General features: G+C 38.8%; 1 protein-coding gene across 2 annotated transcripts in view; it reads right to left on the bottom strand.

The window, feature by feature from the left end:
* TES (testin LIM domain protein) overlaps positions 1-24,226 on the bottom strand; it is a 54,209-nt gene that overhangs the window by 18,947 nt on the left and 11,036 nt on the right. For both annotated transcript variants that reach the window (XM_005609187.4, NM_001114149.1), the window contains 1 exon segment: positions 11,577-11,662. In XM_005609187.4, coding sequence (XP_005609244.1) covers positions 11,577-11,662 — 86 coding nt within the window.

The following is a 24,226-nucleotide window of genomic DNA, read 5'->3' as shown; positions in this document are numbered from 1 at the left end:
ATAATAATTACGTGCATACATTTATAGTGCATAAAATACTTTTACACATATTCCATTTAATGGTACGCAAAGCCAAATCATTTTGGGGTGGGATACCAAGTAGTTATCCATAAATTTAAGCAAGAAAACACAAAAATGCACTCTCACTTTATAAGACTTTGAAAAAGTTAGGTTTTGATCAAAAAGTACACGTTCAAGGGGGTATGTTTGAGAGTAACCCCATCTGGTATCCCTCATTCTCTCAAATAAATAAACAAACAAAATCACCAAAAAACTATCACAGCAAGAGGTTTCATATTTTATTGCATGATAACATTTCACAGCCATATAGCCCAAGTTTTTTTTCAGCGAGGGATGGAGAGATTAATATAACTTTTCTCATCAAGGACTATAATCCTAGATTGAGGTTTATCTTTCCTGTCCCCTTTCCAATTTCCTTTCCTTCCCTTCCCCATTTCTCATTTCCTTTCTCCTTTCTCTTTCCTCCCCCTCCCTTTCCCCTTCTTTTAATTCTTCAAACACTTAGTGATCACCTACCACATACTCCACTATGTATAAAAAGACTGATAAATGAGAGTCTCTGCCCTTCTTCTGGTTGAAGGACACAGCCCTCTTCTTCCCCAGTCTGGTCTAGCACATAATCATTCATTCATTCATGCAACACAAATGAGTGTCCATGTGCCAAGCAATGGCTTTAATACTAGGACATAATGGTAAAAAAAATAGGCCCAGTCTCTGACATTCTAGAACTTACCACCTGGTGGGGAGACAGACATTAAACAAATACACACACACACACACACACACCCGTTATAATTGCATTTGTGATAGAAAAGAAAAGTACAGGATACCTTGAGAGGGTATAAATTTGACTTGGAACTGGTGAGGAACGGACGCCATAAGAACATTACTCCATGAGAAAGTGACATTTAGGTTGAGATCTGAAGGATGTGTAAAATACAGGTGTGAATTGGGTATGCATGTGTATATTTGGGGAGGGAGACAAAAGGGAGGAGAAAAGCCACCAAATATTCTGGGTAGAAAGAGTTTTTGTGGTGGTCCTGGATTAGGAAAGAGATTGTTCCCTTAGGTTCCACGGTCAGAGAAGGCTGGTATGACTGCAGTGATGCATGCAAATGGGGCAGCGACAACGATGGGAGGCAGGCATGAGATTATGCAGGGACCTACAGAACACATGAAAGAATTTGGCCTTCATTATAAGAGTAATCAGGAGGCACAGAAGGTTTTTATGTAATGGAATAACATGATCAGATCTATCATTTTCAAAAATTGTAATACCTGCCATGTGGAGAATGGATTGAGCGTAGACATAATTGGAACAGAGAGACCAATTAACACGTCAATGGTGCATCCAGTTGCAAGGGCATGGTTCTAAGTAACAGGGACTCTATTGCTACTTCAAAAGCGGAATTTACATCTTGGGTTGTTATTGTTCTGGTCCAGGCAAGATGTGCTATAGCTTGGACTAGAGTATTTGATAATGGAGATGGAAAGAGAGGAACAGATTTAAGATCTCCTTGTAAAACTGACTAAACTTTGTGGTTGAATTGGATGGAAAAGGTTGATGAAATGTCTCCAAAACTGAACTATTGATAAGTTTGAAATGCCTATGAGACAGAGTAAAGATATCAAGTAGATTGTACAATACACAGAGCTAGCGTAGAAAATAGAAACTCAGGAGACAAGGAATGGCACACATGCACATGAGTTGAACAGATCACCTTCACTTCCTGGCGGAAGAGTAGAGGGATAGGTGAGGACTCAGGAAGGAGTCTGGCAGAGGAGCAGAAGCTGGAAAAGGTGACACAGGAAACGGAAGTAGAGAGACTTCGTGGTGTCAAAAACCTAAGCTGGAATGAACATAGGGGTGCATAAATCTCTTTGGATCATAATGGTAAGCGAAATAAGCCAGACAGAGAAAGACAAGTACTGCATGACTTCACTCATATGTGGAAGATAACAAATACATGGATAAAGAGAACAGATTAGTGGCTACCAGTGAGGAAGGGAGTTGGGGGGTGTGGACGAAAGGGATAAAGGGGCACATAGGTATGGTGACGGATGAAAATTGGACTACTGGGGGTGACCACGATGAAGCGTATTTAGGAATTGATAAACAATAACGTACACCTGAAATTACACAATGTTATAAACAATTACAATCCCAATAAAATTACTTGAGGGGGAAAAAACCCCCTAAGCTGGAACTGAAATACAGGGCAACAATAGCATATAAATCAGAGGGGGATCTGAGTTTCAAAAAACATTCTAATATCCTTATGTTGTTCAGGAAGATATTAAAGATATGGATTAACATTAGCCGTTGTTACTTATGCATGTTAAAATATCTAGATAACTAAAGAAAGAAATATCATATATAATTTCTAAACTAATATAGAGAAAATGAAATGAAAATATAAAAATGCAATTAGTCAAACAGAAGGCAATGAGAGGAGAAAAAAGAAAGAGGAAATTTGGACATGTAGAAAGCACAGATCAAGATGGTTGATATAATCCAAATGTATCAATAGTCACAATAAATGGACTCAATTCTCCAGTTAAAAGACAAAGGCTTTCCTTGGATAATACAACAAAATCAAACTATACGCTATTTGTACAAGACATTTAAAATTTAAGGACATAGAAAGGATGAAAGTATAAGGGTGCAAACAGACAAACTAGGCAAATATCAGCAAAAAGTAAGTTAGATACCTATATTAATATCATACAATTGGACTTTAATGTTTTTTCCCTCAATGAGTATTACAGTAACCACTGTGACAAAAGTTTAAAAACACCTCTATGAGGTAACAATTCTAAACTTAATAATATAGCCTAATAACCTAACTTCAAAATGTATATGCAAAAATAATAGAACTACAAGAAATAAATGGATAAATCCATTATTATAATGAGACTAAAAAAATTAGAAACAAAGATTAGAATAACACAATTAACAAGCTTGATCTAACAGACACATAAAAAAATATCACATCCAGGGGCCACCCTGGGGGTGTAGTGCTTAAGTTTGTGCGCTCTGCTATGGCGGCCTGGGGTTCTTGGACCTACCCACCGCTTGTCAAGCCCTGCTGTGGCGGTGTCCCACATACAAAATAGAGGAAGACTGGCACAGATGTTAGCTCAGGGACAATCCTCCTCACAAAAACCAAAAAATAAATAAATCATATCCACTGACTGAAGAACATACATTATTTTTATGAGCATTTGCACACTTCAAAAGTCTGAACATACACTATGGCATGGAGCAAGTCTCAAGAAATGCCCAAGGACTGATCATCAACCACATTATCTGAACAGAATGCAATTATGTTAGAAATTAACAGCAAAAAAGCAACTAGAAAATACTTCTTTAAAAAAAATAAAAAATTCAGTGTGGAAAGAAACACAACAGAAATTAGAGCAAAAAACCTTTTAGGAAAAAAAGAAAACAAAACTTTTTCTTGAAACTTGTGGAACACAACTAAAGGAATGCTTAGGAGGAAATTTATAGTGAAATGCTCAAATTTAAGAAGAAAGAAGAAAGGTGATTAAACTAAGTGTTCAACTCAGGAAGTTAGGAAAAATGCAGAAGAAGCAATAAATACAAGAAAGGAAAATAAAGATAATAGCAAAAAATAAGAAATAAAAAAATGTCTGCTTCTCATTAGGTGCAGAAAAAGCATTCAATACATTTCATCATCTCTTCTGATTACATTTTGTTTATCCATTTTAGCTATAGAAGGGAACTAGAAAGGATTTTTGAGAGGGTTTCTGGGGGGAAAACCCCACAAACACTTAGCATACATCACACTTAGCACATTCACTGTAGGATCTGAAGCAAGGAAGCAACCTGGCTACCACCACTTGATTCATACTGTCCTGTGGGTACTAATCAGAGCAGTGAGCAAAACCAAAGACATACAAGTTACAAGGATTCATCAGAAAAGGAGAAACTGTTGCTGTTCACAGATGCCATGACTGATCATATAAAAATGCAGTGCGTTAGCATCAATAAGAGTTTAATAGATTTTCTGGATTAAAAATTAACATAAATAATTGGATTTCTCTACATCAGAAAGTTAGAAGAAACAAACAACTAAAAACTCTTAAATGAATCTCTTTGCCAAATAAATTATTAAAAAATTATAGACTTTTTTGGGTTCTGAGTTTTCTTAAGGTGAACTGAAGATATCAGATCTGACTTGTACAGTTCCAGAAAGAGAGAGACACAGGGAGAGAGTCAGAGATGCAGAGATATGAGGGGTGGGGAGACAAACTATTTTCCTTGTGCACACATTGGTCAGAAATCTTTATTTGGTAAGAATCTGCTGAAGAGTTTGCATATTCTGGTTTAGCTGTAAAAGACTCTTCCATCTGCTTATCTCACACTCCCATCTAGTGGAAAGGAGCATCTCATTCTACTACAGCATGTTCTCCATTCTTGTTCTTTGGTTAACAAAAACAATATAATTATTCATAAAACTATCACGTTGCTTTTGAATCAAGGTAAAATCATACCTTCCTGAGAGGAAAGAGGTGGCGTGGGAATTTAGTTCTTAATATAGATAAATAGAGCCTTATATGGCTGTGAACTAGGGCATGCATCCTAATAATTACAAAGTAATACTGTTACAAGGATATGTGAAGAATCCTGGACTGCCTTTGGGAATGTTTATTACCCAGTTCTACACCAGCACGACACGTACATCACAAAATAAGGGGAGTTAGAGTTTAGAATTTGAAAGACAAATAGTAAAAGAGTAAGTGAAAAAAAGCCTTTCGGTTTCTAAAGCATGCACTACGACAAGCTGTAGCAGGGTTATATAAATTATATTTACTATGAAAGTGTTACATATAAAAAGGTACATTACCAATGATATAAGAACCATCCCTATACTTTCTCTTATTACTTGTCTTGGCTACTCTTGGAAGATTCACATTCTGAGGAAATCCGTTTTCCCTACACACTCCTTCACTCACACAACATAACTTTATTAAGCAAGTAAAATCAGGTTAGAACAATGCAGCAACAGCACCAATAGCAGCAGCGATTAGGGAAAAAGGAGCCAATGAAACTATACTATGATCGATTATCAGTTTTCTAAGTGGAGAAAACCTATGATTGATTCATTATAGTTTTTAAAATCATGCATACATTATAAGCCTTGTCTGCATCCTCGCTCCCACATGGTGACCTGCAGTAACAGAGCCCTTGGCAGGAATGCGACTCAAGAAGGTGGGATGGTTCTTTCAGATAGAGTTGTCATCACTGAAGCAGCTGGAATGACCACATCCCTTCCAGACCCCTTACACTGGAGCTCCATTTTCTATAGTAGAAAGGGACAGTTACAAACCACTCTGCAAGAAAGAAATCTACAAAGTCTGGGCCAGGTGCCAAGGGCTATGGATTGTGGAAATCTGTAGTATTTACTACTTATCTAGTTTAAAAAACTGCTTTAAATTCTTTTCTTGGAGTTGTAGTCTCCAGTGTTTTATATTTGAATTTCCCATATTTAAATTGGGAAATTTTGTTTATAGAAATCTTTTAAGAACTTTTAAAGTCATTTGGAAGATAATCCAATAAATTTATTAAAAGAAAGACCTTGTTGAGGAATTGGGGAAGAAAAGGATACTGTTATCTTGGTATCCAGGAGAAGACACGAGAATGAGTGGGACATTTGTCACATATTTAATTTCAGCCTAAAATAACCCAGATTTCATCCTTCTTAAGAAAATGAAGAGCTTTTAAAAATTGGTTTTATTTTGGGGCCAGCCCCATGGCATAGTGGTTAAGTCCGGTGTGCTCTGCTTTGGCGGCCCAGGTTCGTGGGTTTGGATCCCGGGTGTGGACCTATACCATTCATCAGCCATGCTGTGGTGGTGACCTACATAAAGTGGAGGAAGAGTGGCACAGATGTTAGTTCAGGACTAATCTTCCTCAAGCAAGAAAAGAAAACAAGGAAGATTGGCAACAGATGTTAGTTCAGAGTGAATCTTCCTCACCAAAAAAATACTACTACTACTAACTGGTTTTATGTCAACCTAAAACAAAGAGGGATGGGTGAGCACAGTACTCATGTGCCAGGGGATATGTTTTTAAGGTTTGTATAGTATCTTTCTTCAGATGATTCATAAATAGCTTTTGATAATATATATAGACTTAAATAGTTTATATTTATTTGAGCTATAGCAATCTGATAGCAGTTTTTGTAGAATATATAAATCCAGTCCCATACTTAGCACAGCTGCCAAATCTCTGAATCTTCTACATTGTCCTATAGAGCAATTCTCCCCAAAGTCTCCATGAATGTTAATAAAAGTTGGGGCGGGGGTAGGGTGAAGGGGGAAGAAGGAGGGGATTCAGAATTAAGTTAGTTTAAAAGAGTTGCTTTTCTTACGACTTTAAAAGATGCGAAGTTAGACTGGGAAGCTCTAAGGTGTGGGGGGAGGAAGGTTGTTTGTACTAAAAAGTTCTTTGTACAAAAAAGTTTAGTGTGTTAACACAAACACACACAAAGATTAATAAAAGTATGACAAATCAAACTGTACACTCGGAATTTTACACTACGCCTTTGGAGCTCTTGAGCTAAATCCAAGAGACGACTAAAATTATCAAAATCGCTGCCTCAGAAAAATACATAGATTGACAGTTTCAAGCTAAAAGCAGTCAAAAAACTATCCCTCATCTCCCCAAAAGAGAAAAATTTTTTGTGTCAGCATTTGTAAAAATTATTATTTTTCCAAGGCAAGCAGTGGCAACTGGAGTGCTTTGACAGGCTGCCAGCATGCACAGTGATTTAGAGGCACGGTCGTGGCAAGGCTACAAACCGTATTTTAAAAGGGTTGGAAGCTGCCCTTTTACAACAGGGATATACATATATGGACTTAAGCATGGGCCTCTGTTATAGAATTCAACACAGGCATTAATCCTTTTATGGTGGGGAATTTTTAGTTTTCAGCCAGCTCTAAACCCATCAGAAATTCTCTAAACACATGTACGCTATATTCAAGTAACACTTTTCTTGCAAAATGCAACTGTTTTATTGGAAGGATTTATCAAAAATAAGACAAAAGAATAATTCTAGTATTTATCTGATAAATGATCTATGGTTCCAATGATATTACTACACTTTCATTATGAAATAATTGGCTATAAACGCCTTGAAATCATGAGTTTGTCTTGCATTTCATAAATATTTGTTATCTCTAAATATTACTTGAAAGTGTGCCCAGAAGACAGTAGTTCTTATGTGGTAAGTATCAGGCATCCCCAATCTTTTATTTTCCTCTAGTCTTGTAATCATTGGTGCATTGAAGGGGAAAGCTCACAGTTAAAGGACCCCATTGTCCACAAAGATGTCTATGTCACAAAAGCACCACACTTTAGAGAAGATATCTGGTGAATGCACGGTTCACTGGTCATGACAGTGTACAATGGGTTCTAGTTTCTACTCTGCCATGTAGAAAGGTGGTGATAAGGAAGGTTTTGGCAAGCTTTGGATCCGAATTCCAGCTCTGCCATCCATAGATGCCATGCCTGTCGTATGTTATTTAAATTTCCAAGTCTTTGAATTCTCATATATAAAATGGGAATACTACGACTTATCTCAAAGGGTTTTATGAGGATTAGGTACACCCAGGTACATAAAGTGCTGTGGTAAGCAGAATTTTAAGATGGTCCCTATGATCTTCACCCCCTAGTGTTACTCCCATGATGATACTACTTTAAATGGCAAATGGGAGATTATCCAGGCATGCCTAATCTAATCACATGAGCCCTTAAAAAGCACCGAGTTTTCTCTGGCTGGGAGCAGAAGAGGAAGTCAGAGAGATCTGAGGTGCAGAAAGCACTCCACACACTGTTGTGGGCTTTAAAGACAGAGGTGGCCATGTGCCAAGGAATGTGAGTGGCTTCTAAAAGCTGAGAGCAGCCCCTGGTTGACAGCCAGCAAGAAAACAGGGATTGTCGGCCTACAACCACAAGGAAATGAATTCCTACAACCACAAGGAAATGAATTCTACCAACATCAGGAATGAGCCGGAAGCAGATTCTTCCCCCAGAGTTTCCAGATAAGAGTCCAACCTGCCCAATACCTTGATTTCAGCCTTTCGAGGCCCTAAGCAGATTATCCAGCTAAGCCTGCCCAGACTTCTGAGCTAAAGTAAAAATGGGTGTTGAGTTAATTAACAGGCGTTGTTTTAACCTGCTAAATTTGTAGTAATTTGTTATGCAGCAATAAAAAACTGTTACAAGTGCTTATTGGTGTATGACACATAGGAACTGTTTATAAATTATATTTCTTACTAATAACTCATAGGCTCAAACAAGTGATTTTAACTTCCTTGGGTTTTAGGTCTTTGATCTATAAAACGAGGTGTGGTTAACTAAGGGACCAATTCCACTCTGAACTTCCATAAGTCTAAGAATTCATTTGCAGCTTTTTACACCTGTTGTAACACACCTTGAACAGGCAGTCATGCCTGCTGGAGCTCTTCCACTCCGTCTCCAGATCCACGCCACACCCTTCAGTGCCCTGTGCTGTGCCCTAGGAGGCGGACCCCTAAGAAGTGCAGCCGTGGGCTACCTGTCCCCAGCAACGGAAGGTCCCAGCAGGAGATCCGTCCGAGTGAGGAATAGTGAGGTCTAAGTATTTATTTCCTGGCTTCCTACAAGAGTACAAGGTGTAATGGGAAAAATGATCCCTAACTTTACTTGGGGGTGTGTGGAAACAGGGCAAGAGGGTGCTATGGACTGAACTGTGTCCCCCGCAAATTCATATGTTGAAGCCCTAACCCCCAATGTGACTGCATTTGGAGATAAGAGATTTTAGGAGGCAATTAAAGTTATATGAGGTCATAAGGGTGGGGTCCTAATTTGATAAGATTGGTGGCTTTATAAAAGAAGCAAGAGAGAGACCTCTTTATCTTCATGTGCACACACTGAGGAAAGGCCATGTGAGGACACAGCAGGGTGGCCGTCCAGGAAGAGGTTCCTCACCAGAACCCAACTCTGCTGGCACCCTGATCTTGGACTTCTAACTTCCAGAACTGTAAAAAAGTAAATTTCTGTTGTCTAAGCAACATAGTCTATGGTATTTTGTATGGAAGCCAGAGCTAACTAAAATAGGGGACAAGGAAGACTTCTCAGAGGGAGTGCTTAAGTTGAGACTTTGAAGAATAGTTTCCTGGTGGTGAGATGGAGGATTTTTCCAGGCAAAGAAAACATGCAACATGGCACAGAAATTTCAGAAAACAGCATGTATCCAAGCAGTTGAACACAAGGAGCTTGGAAGGGAAGTGGGAGATGACGCCAGAAATGCAAGCTGAAGCCAGATGTCGAGGTTTAACATCAAAGACCAAAGACTTTGCTTAAAGGATCAAGTCCAGCAGGAAAGCACTGAAGGTTAAGCTACTTGCAAGTATGTAAGGGTATCCATTTTCAAAAGACCATTATCGTGGCTGTGTGGAAGGCCAGACTGGTAAAAAGTGGAGAATAATTTAGCTCTGACTTTCACAATGTGCCTCATGAAGCCCTAAGTGTCTTAGAAGTCAAGGGTCACCATGAAGATGGAGCAGGCTAAGCGGGCAGGGTTCTGGGACCCCATGTCACTTCAATCACAGCAGTTCTGTGGCCCTAGACTAGACCTGGAATCTTCCTTACACTCACGACTACCAGCCTAGAATATTTTACTTCAAAGACTACTGAAAAATGGCTCATCTGGAGGTCAAAGGCACCTGCCCTCAAGCCTTCCAGCTGTGGTGAAAAAGTCAGAGAATTATCAAGAATTCTGAGAGAGAAATGCGTCTGGACTCATGCCAGGAAGAAGACAGAGCTACTAGGTAACACCGTCTGGACGGACTGAATAAACCCAAGCTAGATCGGAGGCCGTGCCAAAGCCCAGTCTTTCAGAGCTCTTAACAGATTCCCGGACTGTACCCAGGTAACTAAATGACTCGTGCAGATAAAATAAAAAAGTGAGTTTCAAGCCACAGCTATCTGCCTTTATCTGACATATTTTTATCTGAAAATATCAGATTATAGTGACCTGCAATAGAAAAATAATACAGAGCAAACAAAAGTTACTATAAGTGAATCTTCTGCTTTAGAGAAAAGATGCTGTCACTTAGGAATAAGCTTCAAAAATCTCATTAGCAGTTTTTGGTAACTGTATGGATGAACTAAAAAGAGTATCTTAAGCTTGTAAAGTAGGAACCGTGTCCAGCAGAGGGCAGTGCAGCTCTCCACAAAACCCACTGTGAGCACAACAGAGCAGTGCGCGCATGAGGAGCTGAAATACTCTAACCCATGGAAACTATTTTGTGTCTAGCAACTTTACCTTTCTGAAACATGACAGATATAATGCCTAACCGCTACGTTCCTTGAAAAGGCAGCCCAAGAAGGAACTATTAAGTCTTATAATTAAAAAATTCCTGCAAAATTTTCACTCCCTAAGAGAAAGAACTGTAACATCATTTCTGGGAGCGCTGAGGTTTCTGTTACCTTCACTATTTAAAACAACTGTCTTTGTTTCCTAAAACTTACTATATAAACTAGCTTTTAAAAGAGCCTAATATCCCAAATTTTATTTGTTTATAATCTCCTTTAACTTATACTGTACACAGCCCCAGAATCTGATGAAATTTTTTATTCTAGAGAGTTTCATGAGGAAATACACAGTAAGGAAGTAGTTCTCAAGTGCGATTCATTCTAACAAAGCAGCTGCCATCCTAATAATGTATAGTTGATCATCTTTATTGTTTCCGTCTAACAATAACGTGCTGATTCTAAGCTTTGAACAGACTTATGAACTACCATTATGGTCTTGATAGCCGTTGATGAACATTTATGTCCTTCCTAAGAACAGGTTTAAAACATTGATTTTAGGTTTATATGACATACAATATTATTTTAAAAAATACATGCAAGTAAGATCTATACAAAATTCACATTTTTGATCCACTAACATTTGTCCTCTGTATAAAGGCACTTGATTCAAATCAAGACACTGACAATCAATTATTACTGTTTTAATTATCATTTTAAATTCAAGTACTTCAAAGTTTTTTAGTAGTGAATTTATAGCCGAAAATTTTGAAGAGACCCAGATTCAAGTCCATTTCCCAACAATTAGGACATGAATGCTCCATTCATCATTCATATTTACTATTTATTGCAAATATATAGACAAGAAGTGCAAAGTTACCAACTTTTAAGAAAAGAATAGTAATTAAATTAATAAAGTCCTTGGAGAGTACCACAAACTTATTTGCCACTCAGAAAAGAGACATTCAGTATTCTAGACTCATAGGAAATCTGAAGGACAGCAAATAAATCAAACAATTCTAAATACAGTTACTATGGTCCAACGAGCTCAGTCAAACTTAATAACAGGAAGACAGAAAAGCTTTATTTTTTATTTATTTCTTAGAAAAGAATATAACAGATCTGCAACTTAGCAACCATGCCAGAGAAGCTGTAAGAGCTCTCCACTGTCTGAGCGAGCACTGCCAAAGAGCAGGGATTACCAACGTGGTTGTAGTTTTCAAAAGATTACCTCCAGAAGTGCAGTTCGAATCCTTCACATTTTTCTTTGCATTTTAAACAGGGGGCTCCAAATCCTTGCTCATGACCTAACCCCATCTGTTAAAGAGAAAACAACATAGATTTATTATTACAATTTTTAAAAATCTAAAAATTCAATAAATTAGACTTTTAATTCCACTTACTACTCCTGTTGATAAAACTTTCAAACAAATCCTTTATGAGTATCATACTGTTTAGTCAATGACGATACCCAGGTATTATATGGCAACTCCAAGTACATATATAACATACTTTGCATTCTTATTGCTTTCTTCGTGAAAAGGAAAGCATGAGCATACAACTGTCCAGAAGACTACAAATATTGTAGTCACAAAAAGCCATGAATTTATATCTTTGTCCACTACGTGCCCTGTATATAATAGGTACAGGGAGCTTAGAAAGCAAGTCTGGCCCCAAATGCCATATTTTGCAGCAAAGATGGAATGTGTGAAAGATCTCAGGAATTATAATGAGAATATTGTTATTTTATATTGTGATAAACATAATAATAGCAACACCAAACATATACTGAATGCCAGAAATTGAGGTAAGCACTTATCAAAATCTTACAGAACTTCATAAAATGCTTATAAGGTAGGCACATCGTTCTCTGTTTTAGAAATTACAACTGAAATTCAGAGTCTATGGAACTTACTTAGGATCAAAATCTTAATAAGTGGTAGAGAAGAGACCTGAGTCCAGGTCTGTCTGACTCTGAGGCCTGTGCTCTTATGCCTGGGGTGGGGTTGGGGGATGTACTGTTGCCCTTATTATAGCAAACCAATTCTTTTTTTTTTTTTTACCATATTAAATAGTAATTCTTGGGAACTTGCTGAGACATGACCTGATAAGCAGAAGGGCTGGGGGTGCACATGAGGGAAGGACACAAGAAGGCAATGTAAGCTCTTCTACCAACTATTGGTATTAGAGTAAAAAAGATCAACGGGATTTGCATCGGCACATTGGCAGAGCATCAGCAATCAGCTTATTCTGTATTTTAAATATCACATCAGTGACTACTGACAAATTCATTACCAGTTAGTACCTGGAATAACAGCTCAAGCCCGACAAATAACAGATCTTTTTCAATGGCATCCTTTTGTAACCCTACCAAGTAGTGTTTGTCACTATTCATTCAAAACCACATTGTAACTTGTTCCTTGAAAGATCAGCCTGACCATGCCCTAAAGTTTAAATGAAGCCCTTCCTTTTTTCCCTGAAGAAAATTACCACATCCTCTTACCATAACTAAGGGCATATTAAAGACCAGCTGGTCCACCAGCTGCTTAGGAGAACCCACGTTATTCTTAAGTCAGACAATCTCAAGCATACTTTCTAACGGTGATAAAATCTGTCCAGCATTAACTAAACTTCATCACCTTTGCCATGTCTACATTATCTATTTCTGGAGGAATTAAAATTCTCTAAATTACACTTCTTTCTTTTTGAGAAATCAAATTGTTTCCTTCTCACCAATGATCATGGCTCACAGTACAGAAATAAAGTGGGCTAAACAAAAGACAGAGCGATAATTATTTGAGTGTTCTGGTCTTTCGTAAGGTGTGCAATTAAAGAGTTTTCTCCAGTACGATATCCACAGTAAAGCGAACAGAAAATCTAAAAGATGTATTCTTTTTCAAGCCCTCTCTAGTTTTCCATTCAGGAGAGTTAACAATCCTGAATCCACCTGGTGTATGGATTTGCTCCATACTGTGTTCCATGCATCTCCTGCTAAACTCCAATCCCAAATGAAAATTAAGACATTATTAAGGCTTAATCAAATAGCTGAGCTTCAATCAGTTGCTTTTACTCTCTTGTATATAATTCAGAGTAAGAAATACATTTTATCCCATGACACAGAACATGCATATACACATACAAACTTATGTGTGTATAAGTATGTGTAAAACCTAAAACAAAGATTTACTGGCTTAGACGATAACTAGAAGGGAGTGTGCTTTTGCCTCTAAATTCAATGGCCACCTAAACAAACTCTTGCCAAGTCTGACTCACCTGGTTGGAGCAATGCTGGGCTTAATAAAAGACTGCAAACATACTGGAACAACACCATCTTGTTCTCTGTTTCTGAATGAAACTTGAAAGCTCAGCTAATATAACTAGAACCCCACTTGGTCAGCAGAGATTTTACAGTAAGGCCTCAGGGTAGCTCCCTGCTGGTTTACAAAGTCAGCCTTGGAAAGGGTAAGTTGTTTCCTTCCTACCTGCTTTTTACCTCCTTAAAATAGTAATCAGTTTATTTGTTAGAATTATTAGAACTGGTGGTATTCCGTGAACATCTGCTCTTTTAAAGGGCCCCACATATTCTTAGCGCTGGACAGGCCCAGGCATCCCGCTAGTGTAAGAGGTCAAGAAACTAAAATCCAGAGGAGAGGTGATCTGCTCCTGGTTGCAAAGCTAGTCAACAGCAAGCTAACCTAAAACTCAGGGTCTGCCTCGTGCCCCACTGTGCTGCTGGGGCAGACCTCCGCAGAATGTCTGATGGGAGCCCTTCAGTCTTCCAAAGAGATTCCTGGCTCATTTCTGCTTCCAGGAAAAGGACTACAAGCCCCCAAAGCCTCCTGCGATACCTCTAAATGTAGACGACTCTTGGAGAGCTTTACAAAGGGAAGATTTGAATCTGTCAGGGAGGTCGGGAAAGCTCTTTTCAACAAGTGTTGATTAAATTTCGATGGAAAGGATGAGCAGCATCCAGCTCAGCAAAGAGGAGGAAGTACTTTCAAGGCAGAAGGGACACCTTACGCGAGGGTCTGTGGCAGAAGAGGGCGTGGTAGGGACCGAGGAAATCTTAGAGCACTTGAAGGGTGCCAGGGCAAGCCTTGTAACAGGCAGAGTGGAGTTTTTTCCCTCCTTTTCTTTTCCCAGGGAAGAAATAAACATCTGAAGCATTCGGCCCCACATCTTGGGCCACCAGGTTTAACAGAGGAAATGATGTTCCCAGAGAGGATGAGAGGAAGCGCTAGAGAAAAAGCCAGACATGCGAGGGCGGGGAGAAGAGGGAGGGTGCACCTCTCCGCTCTGCTACCCAAACCTCAGGGCGGGGACCTTAGGGAGACCAGGAGACCCGACTGAGAAATGGAGTAATCTGCGAAAACAGCAGCCTGCCCTGGGAAGAAAGCAGTGCTCCAGTGTTCTTCCACCCCACTGGCCTGCCTGGAAGGCCAACTTAATCTCCGTATAGGTTCCTTCCAGCGTGGCTGTGACCACCTGAAAAAAGTACTCCCACCCATCTCTCCAACCACACACACTTTCACCTTCTCCACGTGCTCAGACGTAAGAAGCGAGGAAACCGAAAATATCCCAGAGAGAGAAGTAGTAAGTGAGAGGGTGGAATGGGTCACGGCAATACGAGACACTCTCTCCTGCTCTATAACTGGATGGAAGCAGTTCTAATTAAAAATAAACACACAAACAAAAAACACACCCAGCTTCAAAACCACTGTTAGCAGCTAAAGCGATTAGAGAGTTTCAAACTGGTGATGAACTTACTTCCGTAAGGGAATTTCCTTAAGAGAAATTATTTTATAGCTATAAAAGTTAAACCTCACTGACACCAGCACTGAAGATCTCTAATTCATGCCACCTTATTGGGTAGGAACTTCCATATTCTTACCCTCTTTAGCAATCTCGGTTAGGAGAAAAAGGCACAATGCCACTCAAACAACAAAGATACGTCGTTCCCACTCTAGCGTTTTCCCTGCTCAGTAGATTGCCTTGTTCTGGACTCGATTATAATCCAGAGTGCAATTGTGTTCTCTAATCCTGTTAAATCCAATTTATATGATGGAGTCACATCAGAGCAGACATCTCTCTGCTGGTGTGAGGCAAACTTCTTGTGCTTCTGTTCCCACCCCGACTTAGGCATCTAGGCATCCGCCATTCTCCCCTTCACGTGTCAAACACACATCAGGAGAAGGAAAATGTACAAATTCTCCTCTGCAGTAAACTGAGTTTCAGAGCCAGAGCTGTGCCAGGTATGGTTTCTCAAGGCCTATTCCCAGGCCTTGTGGGGCAGAGGTCACAGTAGCTGGGATTTCCCATCTTTTCCTGGTCTCAGTTCAAGGATCTAGAAGCCCATCTGCCTAAGGGCTCAGCCAATTTCTCTCCCTCCTTCACTTTGTGTTCAGGACTCCCTGAGAGCCAGGACCCAGAATTCTTCTCACTACACCTTCTCCCTTCTCGTCACCCTCAGCACAGACCACACCCTCTGTACGGTCCTTCTTTCTTCCTCAAGAGCCATGGCTGTTGCTCTTGGACATCTAGATCTTATAGGTTAGTTTCTGCCCAGGTGTCTGGACTCAAGAATTCTTGATAAGGGGTAAGAACAGGGAAGGTGCTATTTAAGGATACCCAGGGTATGTGCAGGGGTATGGTGGAGAGGAAGGGGAGCCCAGAAAGCTCCTTAGCTAAGGCAACCCGGCTGTTTAGAAAGTGAAATCCAGATCCTTGGACTAATACAAACACCAAGACAGGTGTGCCTGCATATGTTGTGAGAATTAGCTACACTGGGTATTAGGAAATGATCAAGAATTACAGGGAAATATGTCAATTATAATTCAACTGAAAAAAAAAGAAGAATTACATGGCTATTGACACCAGAGAACTGTGAAAACAGAAAGATCACTGGAGGACAGTCAGGAAAACTGTGATCTGGTCCCAAGGTGTCACTGCCAAATTTAGGGATTTTAGAAGTCATTTTTTTCTTCTCTGGGCTTCATCTAGATAAAGAAGGAATTGAACTAGATCAACTCCAAGATACCTTTTAATTCTAAAATTATGACTGCAAATCATGTTCAGATTAACTTCATCTTTGTTATTCAACATGGTCATCTGCTCAATGTTTAAACACTAATTAGAAAACAACTTGAGAAAGCCAATGTCATTGGCTCTTACATGTCAGAATCAGTTGAATTCAGCTTGGAAGAGTAGTTTATAAAGTATACATAGGAAACAAAAAATTTAAGTTCTGAGGGATAAGACTCAGTTCTGTTGCATGTAATTATTTCAACAGCAAATGTGATACAATATTCCCCACAGAGTCAACACTTGGTGCCTAAAAGCACATGTTTTTCATAAGCACACAAGTCCCAAAGCTGTCTACTTCATATAATTTTAGTAATACATTCTGGCCAGCATCAATACAAGGATATGACAGATTAATTTTTCTTCTTCAGTGTCCAAGAAAACAGGTCCTCTCGAGTGACTATATTCGGAAAAACTACAGTCAGGCTTTGAGAATACCTATCAAGGTCCTTTGAAAAAATAAAAATGACTATAATATTTATCCTGAAACACTAGTCATACACAAAGACAACTTTCTAAATATCTTTAACTGTAGACTCTGCATACTGAACTTCTATCCCCATGATCTGTGCCTCCAAACACCCCCTTTTCCCCTGCTTATTTTAGAGTAAGAAATGGGAATGGAATCAATTTCTCCATATTCATAATTTCAGGCAACCAGATAGGTTGGCAACATTTCAGGTGACCTTTCTGACCCAGGAAAGGGTATTGCATGTCAAATACTTTAAAGAAAAAGCAAAGAAGGGTAGGAAACATCTGGTATTTCAAACATGGTCTGAGTTGATTTGGAGACAATTTGGGTCTGGAAGATATTATGCTGTATTCAGGGTGAGATCATCTGATTCATGCTGTTTTCATAACCAAACTTCCCTCTGGAGCAAGGAATCAGATGTGGTTACTAAACAAGCAAGTGTTACTAAGACTTCTTTAATCATCTTGGAATGAAGCTGACCATGGTAGTTTACATGAAATATACATATACATATATATATATACATATATATATATACACATACATATATATATATTCTCTCTCACTCGCTGTACACATACATGGCTATTTATTTACCTATCATATATATATGATACATATATTTATATTATACTCTTAAAGTAGCATTTTAGATCTTTGTCACACAAATGAATACTCTGGACAAAGAAATGATTTATTGTGATTAAGAGCTACTATTAACCATTCCTAATAAAATTGCTGTATCTTTTTCTTTGCTCATAAGAACAAAATTTCCCATCTCTCACCTACTCAAGTCTGAAAAAGTCATCACTAGTCACCTGGTCACCCAAATGGGCCTGGCAGCCTCCTCATCCGTGTCTAGCTGTGCTTACCATGCTCTGAGTCTTGCTGGTCTCTGCTGTAAAAACTACAGTTTGTTCCTTCATCTCCACTCCACTGTTTGTGTTCAAACTTCTGGCATGTCAGCCTAGGACCACACTCTCCCAACTGATCGTTCCCTTTGTATGACGTCATATTGCTGCTTCCAAAATTGTTTTAATAAAACCTAAAGATGATCGTAACACTCTCCTTGTTAGATGCTTTTAATGAGTTTGATGAATTTCACGTCTTAGGACGGCAGAGAATGGCCTTTCTGTCCTGGCACCACCCTTGCTCCTTCTACTCCCGTCCTCACACAGGTCCCCTGCAGCCGGGCTCTGCTTCTGGGGGAGCTTTGCCCTTGGCCTGAAGCTCAGTCTCCCACTCCTCCATCTGGCAAAATCCTACTCTCTACAGACCCAATCTGAACAGTTTGAATCAGTTCTTCTGTGATTCCTTTCTTCAACTATTCTCAGCAACATTCTTCTGAATTCTCATCAGTCTTGGTACAAATTCTACGACTTAATCCTTTTTTACTATTTTATGACTGTTTCCCCATCAGCTTACTCCACTACTCTGTGAATTTCTTGTTCATATTTGAATTCCTGATGCCTGCCACAGACCCTGTGATTTACAGAAATGCTGGAAAGCTTTATTTATTACGTTTTAATTATCAAATGATCTTTAACATAGCACCTTTACCCAAGGAATTCCCATTGCTCTTCTCTCTCTCTCTCTCTCTCTCTCTCTCACACACACACACACACACACACACACACACACAGAGGCTCTGGCAGAGACAGTGATGATAATAACAGCAGCAGCAGCAAATATTTATTTTTCTCTTTTTTTGAGGTATAGTTGACATAAAACATTATATTAGTTTCAGGTATACGACATAATGATTCGATATTTGTCTACATTGAGAAATGATCACCACAATAAGTCTAGTTAACATCCACCACCTTACATAGTTACAGAAATATTTTTTTCTTGTGATGAGAACTTTTAAGATCGCTCTTAGCAACTTTCAAATATGCAATACAGTATTATTTACTGAACATTTATATTGTTAGGCATGGTTCTAAATTTTTTACATGGTTCATCGAATTTTATCCTCATTACAATCCTATGAGAGTCTGAGGTACTAGTGATTATTATCTGCCTTTTAGTCCAGATGAAGAAACTAAAGCAGAGACTTGCAAGGTCACTGCACTGCAGAATTCCTATTCTTAATTACTAGTGCCTAAACACAGGTCATGAACATGGAAAGACCTTGAGTTAGATAAATATTTAGTAAATCAGTTTTTTAAAAAATAGAAGAAATAGAATTTTTAACTTAAGACCAAAGGATTACAGCTCAAGAATGGAAAAATCAATTAAGGGTCTTTAGCTGTCAATACCACTTATCCAGAAGCAAACAGGAAGTAAACTCTTCATTGCAGATTCTAGGAGTCATTTCCACATCCCTTCAGCCTTTCAGTCATGAAGTACAAACAAAGCCAGAGCTCTACATGAATCTATATCATAAAATCCACTGTGGGCCCAACAGACTGACACCTTTTTGTTCACACATAGTAGTAAACAATCACATACACTATTCTGTTAGAAAAGAAAAGGAAACAAGTGATTTTTCAGCCTGAATAGTTCATAATAAATTCTGTTCTGAAGGTACCGGGTCAGTCTTTCTGGAACTTTAACAAATGAAATGGATAACTCCCACGAAATCTGCCCCTACGTTTCTTATTCTTAAGGTAGTACCAGTATAGGTAAGTGACACAGGGACTATCACAAAGGCAATTTGTCTATGGCAGTCTGAGACAAAATCAGGTTGTAGCAGATTATGTAAAACATCTATACAACCTCAAAAAATATGGTAACATATTTGACAAAGATCAGAAGTAGATCCTGCTGTTGTTTTCTAGGAAACAATAATGAATTTTAGTTTTGCTAGGATACCTTGAAGCATTTCTAATTATACATTGTCTTAACAAATACTGGTGGTCATGATGGTGGAGGTAGTAGTAAAAATACCTCAACTACCATTTGTTAAGATGTTACTACTTGCCAGGTACAATACATACATCATCTCATTTATTTCTCAAAACAACCTATGGGAAGGTGGTTTCATTAGTGTTTCACAAATAAGGAGACTGCGAATTGGACAGATGAGGTAATTTGTCTAAGATTGCCTAGCTAGCAAGTGGCAGAGCCAAGATTTTAATCTCGGCATTTCTAACTCCAAATCCTGAGCTCTTAACTACAAAGCCACCATGTTTTTTTTCTCCAAAATGAGACTTTGAAGATAAGTAATAATTTAAATGAGTAACATTCCTCATCTGTAACTTCTCTAGAACAATAGATTCTGATCTGAAAGACTGCCTATTCATCACTAGCCAGGAGCTCCTTCTTCCTAGACAAATCTGAGACTGATTATAAGGAACCTGAATGTCTGCACACCAGCTGCACTAACATTGAAGGCCCTGGGGTGATTAATTTACACATACAAGAGAGCCCTCAAAAGAATGGGGTGGGAGTTAGGGAAAACCTCCAGGGTCCTGATGCAAAATAGGTCTCTTCCAATGTTATAGCAAGAGAAAAATGTTTTAAAAGAAACAATGAAATAAGAATGAACAAGTTAAATCTCAAAGTTAAAAGATCTTTATTCAAAACTTGTAGCCTTATCACTAGTCTGAAAATAATCTGCTATATTACAGAGAAAATTCCATACATTATTACTGCAGTGACCAAGGGTGATATAACGAGGTAAAAACTGAAACATCGTTCATGTTTTTCAAATCACTAAATTCTTAGATTTATAATGGAAAACCTTTGTGTTAGTTACAAATTACCACAAAACTTGGGAGCTGAAAATAACAAACATTTATCATCTCACAGTTTCTGTAGATCAGGCAGCTGGAAGTGGCTTAACTAAGTGGGCTGGCTCAGGGTCTCCTGTAAGGTTGCAATCAGAGGTCAGCTAGGGCTGCAATCATCTCAAGGCTCAGCTGAGGGAGAGATCCACTTTTCAGCACTCTCCCCAGACATATCATGACAAGGCAGCTGGTTTCCCTGAGGGCAAGTGATCCCAGAGAGAATGAGTGTACCCAAGACAGAAACTGCAGTCTTTACTCTCAGAAGCGACATACCATCACTTCTGTCATGTTATACTCTTTGGCAGCAACTGACCAGGTCCAGCCCGCACTCAAGGGGAGAGGAATACACAAAGGTAGGAATTCTAGGAGGTGGGAACCAGTGGGGCCCATCTTAGAGGCTGCCTTCCACAACATCTTTTCTATTTTGATTTTAAATTCAAAGACTAAGTGATTTGTGATGAGAGAGACATATTACAAAGGAAAGGGGTGCAAGGGGTGTTTATTTACCACTCTTTGCCTTTATTTTTTCCATTTCAAATATTTAAATGTCTCTTCACCCACGTGGGTGTAGTAAAATAGAACTTTGCTCCTTCCTTATGAATAATCTTATTCCCCTCAATTTCTTAGCTATTCACTTAGTCAGGACCAGGGAACAATCTTCCAGAAGACAGGGTAGAATATGATTTTTAGTCTCTATGCCCTACTCTTTATCCATCTCAATATATATATATATATATATACACTTGTGTATACACATATATATTTAGACACTTGTGTTATAGAACTCAGTCACAAACCAAAATACAAAATATCAGATTTAATTAGCAAGAAATTTCCAGAAATATATTTGAGAAAATTTTCACAATTTTTATAATATGCCATAGTTCTCCATAATGAACAGAGAATAAAGTAAAAATGGAAAAAGATTTATATAAACTTTATTCTATTACATAAATCTATCTGGTGATGGAATTACAAATACAGCACTTCTTTGTGATATCAGGATGCAAATTACTTAATTCAAATTAGGTAGTTTTATAGGCAGCAGTTCCTAACTACTTTTCCATTACTGCTTACTTATTCAAAACCTAATGTATCCTCACAGTATTCTTAGGGGCAAAATAATTTAGATTTAAAAAAAAAAAAGATCTACACTTACTTTACACGAGCAGATGAGAAAAAGAAATGTATTCTGTGTGTTCAGTTTAGGCTGCTTCCTCAAAAACACTCTTCAAACTGACTACTATCAAATTATTTTTATACTATTGCATAAAGGAAGTCGCTTGAAATGTTCACCAACAGAATACTACTTCTGTGGACTCTACTCAAAAAAGGCCTCCTCCTGAATCTGTGACTTTGAGAAAGACAATGCAGGCTATGAAATGTCACAATTAACAGGCTATGATCACTCCTGAAATGGCTTCTTAATTAGGATTATCCGAGCTCTGCCTCCAGGAAGGACTCTGCAGTGGCATGTGCTTTCATACACAGCCCTCAGGGCCTCCAGATGATTAGCTATAAAAGGGATTTTAAAAACCTGATTCCAAAAGGCATCTGTAGGAGTCTTTCAAAAGAATTTAAATCATGACAAACAATCCTAATTTGGTCTTGTGTCACTACCTCCACAGCTGGCTCTAAAAAGTGGATCTCACAGACAGCTGTATATCAAGAGGCCTTTATTAAGATTCTGTGTATCCCAAGCTTGAGCACTGCCGCCATTTTTGTCAGGCCAAGGGGCTATAGTATTATTTCTTTAGGAGTAACCTGTTATAAGAGACGGGTGAAGGTGTCGCAGGGTGACTGTACAATTAAGTGACTTATTGCCCCTAACTCCCTAACTAATCAGAGCACATGCAAGAAAAGAGGCCAGTTCAGGTGTGTTTTCACAGAGCAGAGAACCAAGGCAAGGGCTGTGGCACTGGCTGAGAGAGCCACTCGACCGGGCAGGAGGACCCCAGGGAATCTGGAAAGTGAAGTCCAATGGAGAGAAGGTGCAGAAAATGCAGGGAAAAAGGTGCAAAAAGACAGTCTTCTCATTTTACACCTTAGCCCAGGATTGGCTTTAGAACAAAAACAGTCTTACAGAACAGATAGAGGTCTTAGAACTGGAGAAAGGAGTGGAGAGATGTAGAAACCCTACTGCCAGATGACTTATGCTTCTTTTCTTACTGCCTAGCCTTTTCACACCATCCCTTACGCTGGAAAAAAGGAATTATGTTTACATGCTGTGCTGTGTAACATAAGAACCTTAACTAATTTTTGACCCATCTTTCCATTTTTCATCTATTAGAGAAGTGTTTGGATTCACATGCTTTTTGTTTTATATTTAGACTACAGCCCAACGATTTCTCCATTACAAAAGGTACACAGACATCACTTTAGATTTGTCTAGTGGTTCAGGGGAAATAGACAACTTTTAACACATGCATACACCATCTTTTTAGGACCAAATTTCACTTGCATATTAATTTAATTTTCCTTTATCTTGATGGAACAACAAGCAAAGAAATCAAAATTAGATTTGACTAGATTTAGAAGGAGGGCTCCTTCTCAAGCGACTAGTGATGTCAAGGCAGCTACAGTGTCTTGATTCCTTATCCTTCCATATGTACAGAAGGCTATGAGGGTAATTCAGAGTGGGGAAAGCCTGCTTTAAGACCCTTTCCATAATTTTCACTGTGGGAGGCAGAGAAGACTTGCATCCTCGCAACAGAGGTTGCCTAACAAACCACTCTTAAACATAGTAGCTTAAAACAACCACCATTTTTTTCCATAATTTCTGATCAAGATATTCTGCTCACGCTTCTACAGTTTGGCACCATGGGCTGGCTTTAGGTGGACGGTTCCTCTGGTCTGAGCTGGGCTCACTGCATCTGCAGTCAGTTGGTCGGACAGCCGGTTTACAGGAGCCTCAGCTGGGATGTTTCATCTGTTCTATGTGGTCTGTCATCCTCCAGCCCGCTGGGCTGGGCTAGTTCACATTGTAGCAGCAGGGTTCCAAGAAAGTTCTTAGAAGCAAACAAGACCTCTTGAGGTCTAAGCTTCCAGCCCACACAACATTATTTCCACCACAGTCTGTTGGTAGCCCAGATTCAAAGGGTAGGAAAATAGACTCCATTTCTTAATGGGAGGTGTGGAAAAAATTGTGGCCATTTTTGCAATTTACCACAAAAACTCTAAGGAAGATTCTGTTCAGAAAAACATACACGTTCCCTTACTGGACCAGAGTATGTTAAATTAAAGGCCCCCTCTAGAGAACCCAATTAATATAGCTTTGGTACATACTCAAACAAGTACTGGAAATGATCACTTAGAAATGTTTACTTTCATCATAAAAAAATCAAAATCAAAATAATTTGCAAATTATAAAAAGGAAAAATTAAATCCAATAATTTAATACATCCCAACTATTGAACTTTAAGTGAACATTTCTTTTTGTCCAACAAAGCACCAAGTATCAATAATTTCCTGAAAGCACGCTGTCATAAAATTCCTGATGATATATTCAGGTGCCTATTAAATGGTTTGAAGATCTATGTGGGATTTTCCTCCCTCTAGACTGAATTTGTTGATGATGATGATGATATATCTGTT

Source organism: Equus caballus, chromosome 4, assembly GCF_041296265.1.
Source record: "Equus caballus isolate H_3958 breed thoroughbred chromosome 4, TB-T2T, whole genome shotgun sequence".
NCBI lineage: Eukaryota > Metazoa > Chordata > Mammalia > Perissodactyla > Equidae > Equus > Equus caballus.
This window is presented reverse-complemented; position numbering and strand designations above follow the sequence as displayed.